General features: G+C 37.4%; 1 protein-coding gene across 1 annotated transcript in view; it reads left to right on the plus strand.

Moving 5' to 3' along the window:
• Nucleotides 1-12,903, plus strand: part of LOC134538777 (sodium/hydrogen exchanger 9B2-like) — a 68,560-nt gene that overhangs the window by 13,808 nt on the left and 41,849 nt on the right. The window contains exon 3 of the mRNA XM_063380269.1: nt 11,777-11,992. Within this exon, the coding sequence (XP_063236339.1) occupies nt 11,777-11,992 (216 nt within the window). The remainder of the gene's footprint in view (nt 1-11,776; nt 11,993-12,903) is intronic.

Consider the following 12,903-nt stretch of genomic DNA (forward strand, 5'->3'; position numbering starts at 1 on the left):
CTCTCGTAGTATCTAGGCCTGTTCATAACGTTGTTTACTACCTTGGGTTTGATAAAAGTTTTACTGACCCAGTTCGTCTGTGGATGCGCGGCGTTATCAACAGACATAAGCCACGCGCTATCTTCGAGAAGCGAAGTGATAGTCTAGTTTCTTCCCAACCATGACCTGATACTGACCAGTCTCAAGGAGTTCCGTCAAAAACATGAACCAAATGTCTTCGTGCTTTACAATATGATTGTCATTGGCAGTAATGGCTATGTAACCAGAGCCAGCGCGTCCATATAGGCGAACTAGGCAACCGCCTAGGGCGCCAAGTAGCTAGGGGCGGCGCAGCACGACACATAACAGCTGATATAATATGTTTAACGATTATTGAAACTAGATGAAAATGGATTTTTGAAACAGTTTGGAATGTTTATATTGATATAAGTAATTATTTAAAGTCCACGGTGACCTGTTTATGATTTGCAAAAAGTAAAAAGGTAAAAAAAACACACACAAGCCTGCTTACATTTGATTGTTGACAAAATGTTAGGCTTACGTGATATATTTTGAGGCAAGGAAATTTTTTTTGGGGTGTCTGGCCCGGGGGGGGGGGGGGGGGGGTAATTAAAGTTTTTCGCCTAGGGCGCCAATTTACCTGGCACCGGCCCTGTATGTAACCTATTCAATGTAAGACTCTAATAGGATACAAATCTTTCAAAAGAACTATTAATTTACACAGTGACTGTGTTATTTTTACACCAATGTTGTATTTTCAGAATATCAAATTACTTTTGATGTAAAATTGCCCGATGCGGTTGTTATTTTTCACAGTAAATATGTAAAAATACACAAACTGCGTGTTTTTTTAATTACACAACACAAATTTAAAATTACACTAACACCGAATGTGTAAATTGTCAAAAATATTTTACAACGTACCTTTGCCCTTAGACTTAAATTTCCATCTTGGATTTCGAGGTTAAGATGTGTTGACGTGGTAGATTGTACTGACGTTTCACGGAAGCCATCTTTGACTCAAAATTCCTCAAAAATGACTCAATAATCATAGAAATTTCCCTATTTTAGAAAAGTTAAGTTTTTTCCTCAAAAATTCAAAAATTACTTAGACAGTACCCAAAATTCTCCAAAAAGGCTTAAATTCCCCGACGAAAATCCACCCTAAGCCACCGAGGTAACTACTTTGACTTGACCGTAAAATTCATTTATTTTATTTTTGTCCAAAAAATTCCGAAAAAAAAATCAAACAAATGTATAAATAAATTGCCTGATTGAAAGATTTAGTTACTTAATCGATATCGTTCCTTGGTTCGATTCCCAGCAACAGTAAACACATAAATTATCAATAAAAACATAAAAAATTCTTAAATTCAATTTTAAAAATTAATAAAATAATTTTACGTCACACCCGCCATCTTTATTTATGACGTAACCGCTGCGATAATCGTTACATAAGTCATCTTGAAAATCCGCAACTTTTATGCTAATAAATAGGGATCAATTTAAAATTTATTAAAAATAATAAAAATTAAACTAAAAACCTTTTCCCATCTTTAATTATCTCGTCACGTCCAACATCTTATTTGCGTCTGCTGGAGGCCGCCATATTGTTTTCTCCTGCTAGAGTGCGCCAACACCTTGTTAGTTTAATTTATACCCAATATAGTGCAGTAATTGTTTATTATTACTGTGGCACCCACCATCTTGACATTTGAACACCATATTGGAAATTCGTAATTATTTAGGCATAAATTCGTGGGAAATTCCAGAATTTATTTTTAAAAATCTTCAATTAATATACTGTTTGATTCGATCGATTCTTCTCCTTGGTTCGAAACTTGATCAATGTAATAAAATATATATTTTATGTAAAAAATAATAATTTAAAACACTATAGTGGAAAGTCCAGAAAGAGGCTTAAATTTCTCTACTACGAGGCTCCAGTAAGCCGATTTTGATGACATATTGACCACCGTCTTGAATGTTTTTATTAATTAACCTAGAAATTCGGGAAAAAATCCAAAATTCATCAACAATATTACTCATTAATTTACTGATTGAATCGATGGATAACTGTCCTTGCTTCATTACTTGATCGATGCAAGAAAGTTTATTTAATTAAAATACCAAAAAATACATGTTCAAGTAATAAAACAACAAAATTACAAACAAAAAATGTGTAGGTACATAAATCATACACTACTGCAGAAAAACCATTGCTAAAGTTAGGAATCTAATAAAAACTTAATTCTGCTTCATGCTTGAATTGACTAATTCTCAGCTCCAAATGATTTACTGAATACAGAGACCACCCAGAGCCTTTACCTACATAGTATTTTTCTTCCCGACAGAGGTCTCGATACTATATCGTTGGAATTGTGAATGGGAGTACCTATTCGCTGTCTTGAATGCACAGTTCTTCACTCAAACGGATATAGTTTACCATACACACATCCAACCACAAGTCATATTTTAAACACCCGTACGTTGATACTTCATCAGGAAACTGATTTATATCGCCAAGAAAAGTACAAATGTATTTGCATCCAACTATCGTAACCTTGTGTTCTGGATGCTTCGTAGACATGATGCATTGAAACCTCGTAGACTTGTAGCTACGTAACAAAGAAGCCATGAAATTTTATAACATAATACTGATGGAGTGGTTGGTGCCAAAAGAGAAAATTCAGCCTAAGACAGATGACGCAATTGGAGCCATGTAGACTTGTAGCTTCGTAGTCAAGAACTCGTGTAGACTTATAGTCCTGTATACTCGCAGTTTCGTAAACTTATGTTTTAGAAGCTTCGTAGCTCTATAGCCTTGCAGTCTCGTAAACTCGAAGACTCGTAGTCACGTAGTCTCGTAACCTCATGGGTCGTAGTCGCATAGTAATGATGTCTTGGAGCCTCGTATACTTGTAGCTACGTAGCCAAGTTTCTACGCTGACTTGTAGCTACGTAAACAAGTAGTCTTGTAATCTTATAACACAAAGCTGCTGGAGTAGTTGGAGCTTCGTAGACTCGTAGAATTGTAGCTTCATAGTCTCTTAGACTCGCAGAATTCTAGTCAAATATAATTGGTGCTGATGAAGTGAAAGCCCGTTGGAGCCAATGGCTGTTGGAGCCAAAAGACTGTTGGAGCTAAAATACTGTTGGAGGCAATGACTAATGGAGCCAATGTCTATTGGAGCCAATGACTAATGGAAATAAAAAAACTGTTGGTTTCATAGACTGTTGGTGACATTATATCCTAACTTATCATTGCCGATCGCATCCTACCGAGTTGAATGAACGAGAGAGAATGTTCCTCCTTTTCGTTTAATGAGATTTCGATTTATAGAATTTCCGTCCAAACGTGCTTCGTTCTCATTAAATGCTTGTCCTGCGCGAACGAAGCGAAGTCATTGTGTGTACATTGCGCATATTGCGTACATTGCATACATTGCGTGTACTTTGCGTTCGTTGCGTGTACTTTGCGTGTACTGTGCGTCAATTGCGAGAACATTACGTGTTAGTTCCGTTTCCTGTGTGTACTGTGTGTACGTTCCGTTTTCTGTGTGTACGTTCATTTCCTGTGTGTACTGTGTGTACGTTCCGTTTCCTGTGTGTACTGTGTGAACGTTCCGTTTTCTGTGTGTACTGTGTGCATACATTCCATTTCCTGTGTGTGGTTGTTACGTTTCCTGTGTGTACTGTGTGTTCATTACATTTATTGCGTGTAAATTTAGTGTATTGCGCGTACATTGCGTTCATTGCGTGTTGTAGCTTTGGATCTAATGGTGCGAATTGTAGCTATGGGCGCATTTAGATTTGATGGTGCGAATCGTAGCTCTTGGAGTCTTGGAGCCTATCGTATATTGGTGAGATCGAATTCATTAGACTAGAACTAATAACACCTCAACGAATTTTTTTCGATAATATGATCCTCTTTTTTAATTGTTGTTTTGACTCTAGTATTATAGTAAATGTTTCTTGATTTGACTAGCGTATTATTCCATCCGATGCATGTATATAAGCGAGTCCTAGACGGTTGGTCGCTTAGTTTGTTACTGACGACAATGGTGTAAGGATCACCTAGTTTGTTTCTTCTGGTGCATAAGTCGCGTAATTACCTGTTCTTGAGACCTCTATGGCATCTTTACCGTCTTTAACGTCGAACTCGATGGATTTTGAACCATCTACAACTGGAACCCTGACGTCAACACTGGAGGAGACTTTAACATAAGTGGTACCGCCAGCAGAAGAGACTTTATTGCCGGTAGTGCTGGATGCACGGAAAACACGTCGAACGCTGGTCCGCCATATATGGAGACTTCAATTGGTGATGATTCGTCAACAAACAACAAACATCGGTGCTGTTACTGCAACAAGATTTTCTCAAACAACAGCAATGCTCGACGACACGAGAATAGAGAATGTGCTAAGAACCTTTATCGCAAAATGATTGGTTGTGAGAAATGTCACAAGCAATTTGCAAGACAAGATAATATGAAAACGCACATGAAGATATGCAAAGGTCCTGCTGTTCGGCAGAAAGTAAAGGTTTCTATACAACAACGCTGCATTGATGTTCATAAGAGTATGCCTGGAGATGTTGCAACTGCGGCAACGTCAGTATCTGCATCGGGTCTGAAAGGCTCGTCTTCACCCCCTCGGTATCCTTGCAGCTACTGTGATATGACATTCGCATTTGCTCATGATGCACGAAGACATGAGCGGAGCAAATGCAAGAAGAATCCTTCTCGCATGAAGTTTCGCTGTGATGAGTGTAATGAATGGTTTACTCGAATTGATAGTTTGCGACGACATGCGAAAAAATGTAAAGGTGAAGTCCGTGCGCCTACTGCTGAACTACCTGCAGCCATTTCGACTCCTCGGTTTAGGTTGACGGCTCGTGAGTGAACAACCAAAAAAACTGATGCGCAGCAAACGATTGCTATGACGTCTGAACATGGAACTAAACATAAGACTGTGTTCGGAGCATAACAAGTGAACGATAATGGCTCCTACTTGGCGCAGACTGCATTTTGTAAAACATTGAAGGACTACTATTATCTAAATACGTTTAGTGAGTCGAAAGACATTTGTAATTTTCTTAATGATATCAGACAGAACATAATCAATCAACTTACTGATGACGTAGCAACAAACAGACCTTTGAAATATAACTTGTGGTTGGACTGTATATATGGAAAGCCGTATCCGTTCGATGACAAAGTGAAAAATTGTGCATTCAAGACATCGGCTGCAGTAATTTACAGTTCTAACGATGTGAAGCAAACTGTTAAACACGGTGTCCGGAAACTCTGCCAAGAAGAGGAGGACTATGTCAGCAAATATTTCTGGTTGGTCTCTGTCTGGTATAAACCGATTGGAGCTAAAAATTAGTCATTTCACACCGATGCGTAACTAAATGATTATAAGATTGTTGGCTTTCTCAAGTGATCCTGTAGTAGCATATAAATTATGTAATAAATATTACGTTTGTAAAAGAACGTGTGGTGTTTAATTCCTCGAACCTGACACTTTTCTGGTATTTAAATTTATTTTTAGCTTCGTCCACGATCGAACCAAGTAACTACTCAATAGGTAAATTAATGGTTGATTTTATTGGTGAATTTTACATTTTTTCTCGAATTTCTAGCTAAATAATTATACGATTCCAAGATCACTGCCGTAACGAAACATGCAACAGTAATAAGATCCCATATGGTGGTCGTAGCATAAAGTGTAACGTTGACATCGTACTCAACTATGATTGTGGGCGTAACGGAACATGCAACATTTATATAATCCCAGATGGTGTCCGTAACGATATGTGCAACAGTGGTTTATAAGTAATGTTTTATTAAATTTTTATTATTTAATTCGATTAATTAAATTTTTTAATGATTTTTAAAATTGTTCCCGATTTTCTAACATGAAAATTACGGATTTTCAAGATGGTGGACATCACGTCATACTAGGTGAAGATATATATACTTTGACATAAGTGGTGGGGGTCAGTCTGCCTGCAGCCACTGCGAGGAAAGGATCGGTCGCCATTTTATTTTTTTGCCCTGACCGGGTTCGGACCGAGGACTCTGAGCTCCGTGTCGTAAATGTATGTTTTTTTATAAAAAATATTTTAAAATTTTATTAATTGAATTTTTTTATAATTTTTAAAAAAGATTTCATTAAAATCGGATAATAAATAAAAATATTAAAGATGGAGGCAGTAACGGAAATTGCAACGGTGACGTCATATTTTAAAATGGCGGCAATGGCATCCTTATTTTCAAGGTCATTACCTCGGCGGCTTAAAGCGGCTAGCTGTTAGGAGTTTTAAGCCGCTTTTAGGAATTTGGGTTCTTTCTAGGGCAAAACGACTTTTGAGGATTTTCGAAATCCTAATTTTTGAATTGTGGAATTTTTTGAGAATTTTTTTCTACAGAAATGGAAATTTTGGCGAATTTTAAGGAATTTCGGGCAAATTTTGGCAAATTTTGGCCAATTTGGCAAGTTTTGAGGGTCAAATTTCAAGGTCAAGGTCAAAGGTCAAGGTCACAACCATCCAAGATGGCCGCCGTGACGTCACAATCAAAGATGGTGGACACCGGCACCGGCACCACTACCTGCATCCCGTGCCCGGACATACATTCATATACTACTATAATAGAATAAATACTTGAAATTATACTAGTTATCAGATTTTTAAAATGCAAGAATAATTAACCTTTATTGCCGAAATTGTTGTTGTAATAAGCAATGAAAACCACATTAACTTTTCACTTCACTTTAAAAACAGTAGACGAAACATTTCACGTGTAGATGACTTGTAATTAATTTTAAAAACTGGCGTTTAGCTATAAAGTTTAAATATAACTATGAACAAGTTTTCATATAAATAAAGTGTAATCAAATATATATATCTTCAATTATATGAATCGCCGTAATTATTTAGTCAATTGTAACATAACCTTTTATTACTGCACTCGCCAACAGATGTTACTTTTTTAATAATAAAATAATATATACTTGAAATTATACTAGTTATCAGATTTTTAAAATGCGAGAATAATTAAACTTTATTGCAGAAATTGTTGTTGTATTAAGCAATGAAAACCACAGATTAAAATTCGTCGAGAATATTTTACGTTTTAGTGTCTTCCAGTGCTCAAAATGATATTTTTAATTGTGGCCCCGGGCACGAAATTTTATTTATAGTTCATTAATAATAACGCCCCTCGCAATAAAGAAAGGAAAATATGTATTAACGAGTGCCTGGTCGCCGTGGAAGGGGATAGATTCCGCGATTCGTTCGGTTCGCGTCCGTCACCGTAGATGAAGGCACCGTAGGGGAATAATATTATTTCGTTTTATAATACGATTTTATAACAAATACGCATCCCAATTACACCAAACTTATTTATAATGTGTTACAAAAATTTTTTAAAACATTGTGCAAATGATCCTGGGTGTGATTTGAATTATTATGTGTAACTGTAAAACACCATTGTTCGAACAAAAGCATATTTAAAAATTCAACATTAGTTTTTAATTTGTGCTGAAAATCGGTGGATGATCTTTAAATTACATAATATTAATAATTCAGACGACGAAAACATTATTGAAAAATCAAATCGATGGTTGTTCTAATCGAGTGGAAGAGAGTTTCGGTGCAAGCGTACAATGAGCGTAACGGGACACATCGTAGTGGGACAATGTGCGTTACCTGACACTTTTTCGTGCATGCAGCCGGTGTTCATCGATTTATTAGACGTTGTCACGTCAAAAATGCTATTTTAGTCTTATTTTAAGAAAACATCAAACTTGTAATTTTAAAACACCTTCTTCACTTTAAATCGCATAATAAACGGTAACATAATACTGAAGTTGAAACAATGCTAATCTTTGCCGTCCTACTTGGTTGAATCTCGTATGTTTTTGTGTACAAAATAACCTATAAGAATGTGTCATCTTCAAAAAGGAAATGACGATCATGAGTTATAGCCTCACATAAAACACAATCGTATATTTCTAGAAGAATATCAAAATTATCTTCATGTAAATGAAAGAAAAAACGCATTTATGAAAGATAGCACATCGGCTTTCAGAATGCATTCAAGTGGCTATTGTTCGATACCTTTTGTTTTTGAAACAAATCTGTATCTAATTTTCACATCATTGTTCAGCAAAAGAAATGTGTTTTGGTTTGTTTTGGATTATCGTAATGTGTAATTGTACACATAAGCAATTTATTGTTCTTCGAGTATTGGAGTTTAATTTTCAAACCAACCACAATCATGATAAGCGTAAGGCAAATTCACAGTCTAATGAATTTTTTTGTTTATCTTCTACACATAACTAAAAACTCATGACTCAGACTAAAGATTTCTAAGATGAAAGGTAATGCATAAGCGTCTACAGCTAAAAGTGATTATTTTTGGGTGAATTAAAACCTATAGCTAGAGACCTGCAAAATTCGCGGATTCATTGACCTCTAGGATAGACTCCACAGTCCTTTAAATACTCGCGGAAATGACACCTGTTCATTGGCTACTGACGCGTGGGACGTCTCAACTAGGCTGTCCGTAATTTGGCACTTTCTTGGTTTAGTGTTTCCCATTGGCTCAAAGTTCCCCGGATAAAATGTTGGCCAATCGAAAAAGCGGTACGAAGGTATAGTTGTTTTGATGCTAGCCTATATCGAAATGAATCCGCGAATTTTGAATGTCTCTACCTATAGCTGTTTTGTTGTCATAATTTTTTTCACATTTATTTCCAATTAGAGAAATATTGCACACATGAAAATGAAATCTTTAAAATAAACGATGCAATAAGAATTATTAAAAAATTCTCTCTTTAAAATGTGCCTTCTCTTAAAAAAATGATTCCTATTAGAGGAGATATTCATACGAGATGAAAAAAAATTACATTCTTTAATTTAATTAAGTTTAACATATACATAAAACTTACAAATTTCAAAAAGTTGCCTTGAAGTTGGCAGAATTTATGTAGGCCATTGACGGTCATGGTCAGGTCTGGCAACTTCCTAACCTTTGCATCGGCGTGTCTCGTCCTCTTAGTGAAGCTCGCGGCGGCCAGCGAACTAACGGCGCTAGTAGTAATTGAGCCCACTATTAACATTGAGTTAAATTGGACAATTCGTATATAATATAATATTATTACTAGTTCCATCTCGATTGTTCAAATTTTTTTCCCACATAAATATTTTTTATTAATTTATGTGCTTGGTAAATGCCTATGGGTAGGCATTTTTCGCGAAAAGATCTGAACACCCATTAGACTGCAACAAGGTATACCCGCACCTGTGGTTTCTTCCTTGTTGATTGGCGGCTGCCTGCGAGAGAATTCGTTGCCTTATTTGACCGAGTCACTCAGGACGCGTTTACTTCCGCACTGAATCACTGTGATTGGTGTTGTTACACTCAATATGTACCTGGGTGAAATTCGCCCAATCACGAAACACAGACGATGCTATAGTGTTTTAACTTTCATCTAGTCTCGAAATGTTTTCGCGAAATCTGCATGGTCATATAAATGCCTCATCTATACCATTGACTTAAAATTTTTCCTCATTTGTCAGTTAAGTAAAAGAGGTTAGAGAGAATGCCTCGCTTTTGTATTACACCTGGTTGTAATAAAGGTTACGGCTGAAAACCGTCAAGAATGTTTCATTTTTCAACGTGCCTTTAGCACACGGTTGAAAGGAAAAAAATAATCATGAAACGTAAGAGTTGAAATCTTGCACGCATTAAAAAGGATGACCGCATCACATTTTAAAGAATTACACTTGCGCAAAATTACAACAAACAGGATGATAATTTTCTTGATTTAAATACGCTATTGCCCCTTAGAACATGTTTTTATATGGGAGATCCCAGTATGTTTGGAATACGCATTCTCAACACTCCAAATTTTAACTGACAACTGCGGAAAATTAACAAGTTATTGCTATATATTTGACACCTACAAAGCTTCCAAATAAATTAAAAATATTAAACTGTAAATGAAGTATAAAACTAAACAAGGTTTTTAAAAATATGGTACAGTAGTATGTAAATGTCGGTCCGAGCTCTGGCTTCTTGCTGTAGTGCCTGGTGCTGGTCCGCCATATTGGATTGTGACATCATGGGGGGCCATCTTGGATTACCTTGACATTTGACTTTGACCCCGGTGGCCATATAGGATTCCGCCAATCTTGTATCTGCCATCTTGGATCCGGCATCTTAAGACCACAGTCTTGGATTATAAATAGAGACCGGAAAAATTTGCGATTTAAATGACCTGTAGGATATACTCCATGATCCTCTACGCACGCGGGAAAATTACATCTGCTCATTGGCTACTGACTCCTGACACCTGTTAACTGGGACGCTAGTGATTCGATACTTCTTTTGTTAAAGGTTTTTCATTGGCCGAGTGTCATTCAGTTAAACTGTGGCCCAATAACTGATGCAGTAAAAGGGCAAACGTTTTTGTATTCTAGACTATCACGAAATGAATCCGCAAATTTTTCAGGTCTCTAATTATAAATTGTATTTTTTAGTTATTTTGTTTTTTATAACTTTCCACAATTTTCAATTATGACATCACCATTGCAATTTTCATTATGGCCGCCAGCTTGTAAATCTATAATTATTAACAGACAAATCTGAAAAAAATTCAATACATCAAATTTATATATAGGATATATAATTTTAAAAAGAACGTATGTCATAGAGTCCTTAGTTCGAAATCAGTGAGGGCAAAATGAAAACGGTGACCAAAACTCCCTCAACGGAAGCTACCGGCAGACTACCACTAATGCCAAGGTAGGCCTATATATAATTCCAACTAGTATGAGGTAATGTCCGTCAACTTGTTTTTGTCTGCTGGAGGCCGCCATCTTTGTTTTGTCTGCTGGAAGCCAACGTAATGTTTTCGTCTGCTAGAGTGTGCTGCCACCATATTGGTTTAACTTTCCCCGATAGAGTGCAGCAGTAATTGTTTATTTCCAGGATTCCTGCCATCATGATATTCGTTTGCCATCTTGGACTTATGTATTTATATAGCTATAAATTCGGGAAAAATTCCGAAATTCGGTAAAAAAAAAACGAGGGGGGGGGGGGGGTGGGTTGTCTGTAAAGTCGGTTCACGGACGATAATTTTACGTGATAACGCCATAAGAAAACATTTATGAAAAATTGTATACTTTTAATTTTTCAAATATTATTTACAGCTTTTGCAAATTTATTTAAATAATATCTTTAAGTATAATCACGAAAAATTAGTTAAAAAGCCCGCCCTTACCTGTTTGATATTATAGAAGGTTTTATCTCGCACGGTGGTTGGCCGGTTCTTGTACGCCCGGCTCAGGCGGAACGTGACCATTTTTCGTGCGTGCAGCCGGCGTTAATCGATTTATAAGACGCTATCACGTCAAAAAAAAGTGCAACCAATCAATATACGTAGAGATCTGAAAAATTCGCGGGTTCATTTCGTTTTAGGCTAAAATTCAAATAAATATACCTTAGTGCTGCTTCTATCATTGGTTCACTGTTAATCTGGATGACTAAGGGTCAATTAGAGACCCTCACTCATAGAAGTGTCGAATCACAGACCACCCAGTCGAGACGACTCACAAGTCAGCAGGCAATGAACAGTTGGCATTTGCCCGAGCGTGAAGAGGATATTGGAGTCTATACTGAAGGTCATTGAACCCGCGAATTTGTCCGGTCTCTATACATGAGGTTGGTGTTGGCGACCGTGGACGTGTGATGTGCCGCAGACGCGGGCAGCCAGGACGAGTCCCAGACGCCGCCCGGGACTCGGAGGACGAGCAGGACCGCCGCGGAGGACCCGCGCCGACGCAAGCAGGCCGTGGTGGTGACGTCGTGCGCATGCGCGCGCGGGCTGGCCGTGCCACAGGACCAGCAGGAGGGAGTCCGTCGCAAGTCCATCCTGCGCAACGGCGGCGCCCAGCCGCCTCCCGCCCGCACGGAGGGTAATGGTTCCGCCAACCTCTGCACGTGTATCTTCCTCCTGCGCCCCGGAGTCGGAGCCCGTGTCCGCCTTCTTGGATTGCGACGACACGGCGGCCATCTTGGATGACCGTCACCTTCAACATTTGCCCAAATATCTGCGGAAAAATATTCGCTAAGATTACCAGTTTTTTGTGTGAAAAATTCTGCCGAAAAATAATCTGGAAAAATCTGTAAAATAAAATTTACGTATTTCTAAGGAAAAATTTCCCGCTTTGATGGGAAAATATCCCGTTTTTTAGTTCTCAAGAAATGCCGGTGGTTTGAAAAGTCCGCAAAGCAGCTTAAAAGTCCACATCTAGAAGTCTTCATAACTCTCTGGGGTCATAATCTTGACAATTATGATGCCATGGCCACCATTTTGCAATTTTCGTTATGGCCGCCATCTTGAAAATCCGTGCTTAAAATTAAAAAAAAATTGAATTTTTTTTAGTATTTAAAAAATAAATTATATAATTTTAATAATATATTAATTAAAATATCACTTACATCATGGTGTCCTCGGTTCGAACCAGGTGAGGGCAAAAATTAAAATGGCGACCGATCCTTCCTTCACGGAAGCCACCGGTAGACTTACCTCCCACCAGTAATGCCAAAGTATATATATATATATATATATATATATATATATATATATATATATATATATACAGGATGAGCACAAAAGAAGTATACAAAATAAAAAATTCATAAAATCTAAACGGTACAACATACGAGCTTCAAACCTTATATAGTTCATAGAGAATCTCTGGAAGTTTTTTTTGACGTATAGACGCCTTTCATTTTTTGCAGACTGCCGCCGCCAGACAGTACTAGCGTAGAAAATGGCTCCTACATCGCAACAGAAGAGCTGGTGTGTCCTGCAGTTAGCAAA

The sequence above is a fragment of the Bacillus rossius genome, chromosome 14 (assembly GCF_032445375.1).
Source record: "Bacillus rossius redtenbacheri isolate Brsri chromosome 14, Brsri_v3, whole genome shotgun sequence".
In the NCBI taxonomy this organism is placed as follows: Eukaryota; Metazoa; Arthropoda; class Insecta; order Phasmatodea; family Bacillidae; genus Bacillus; species Bacillus rossius.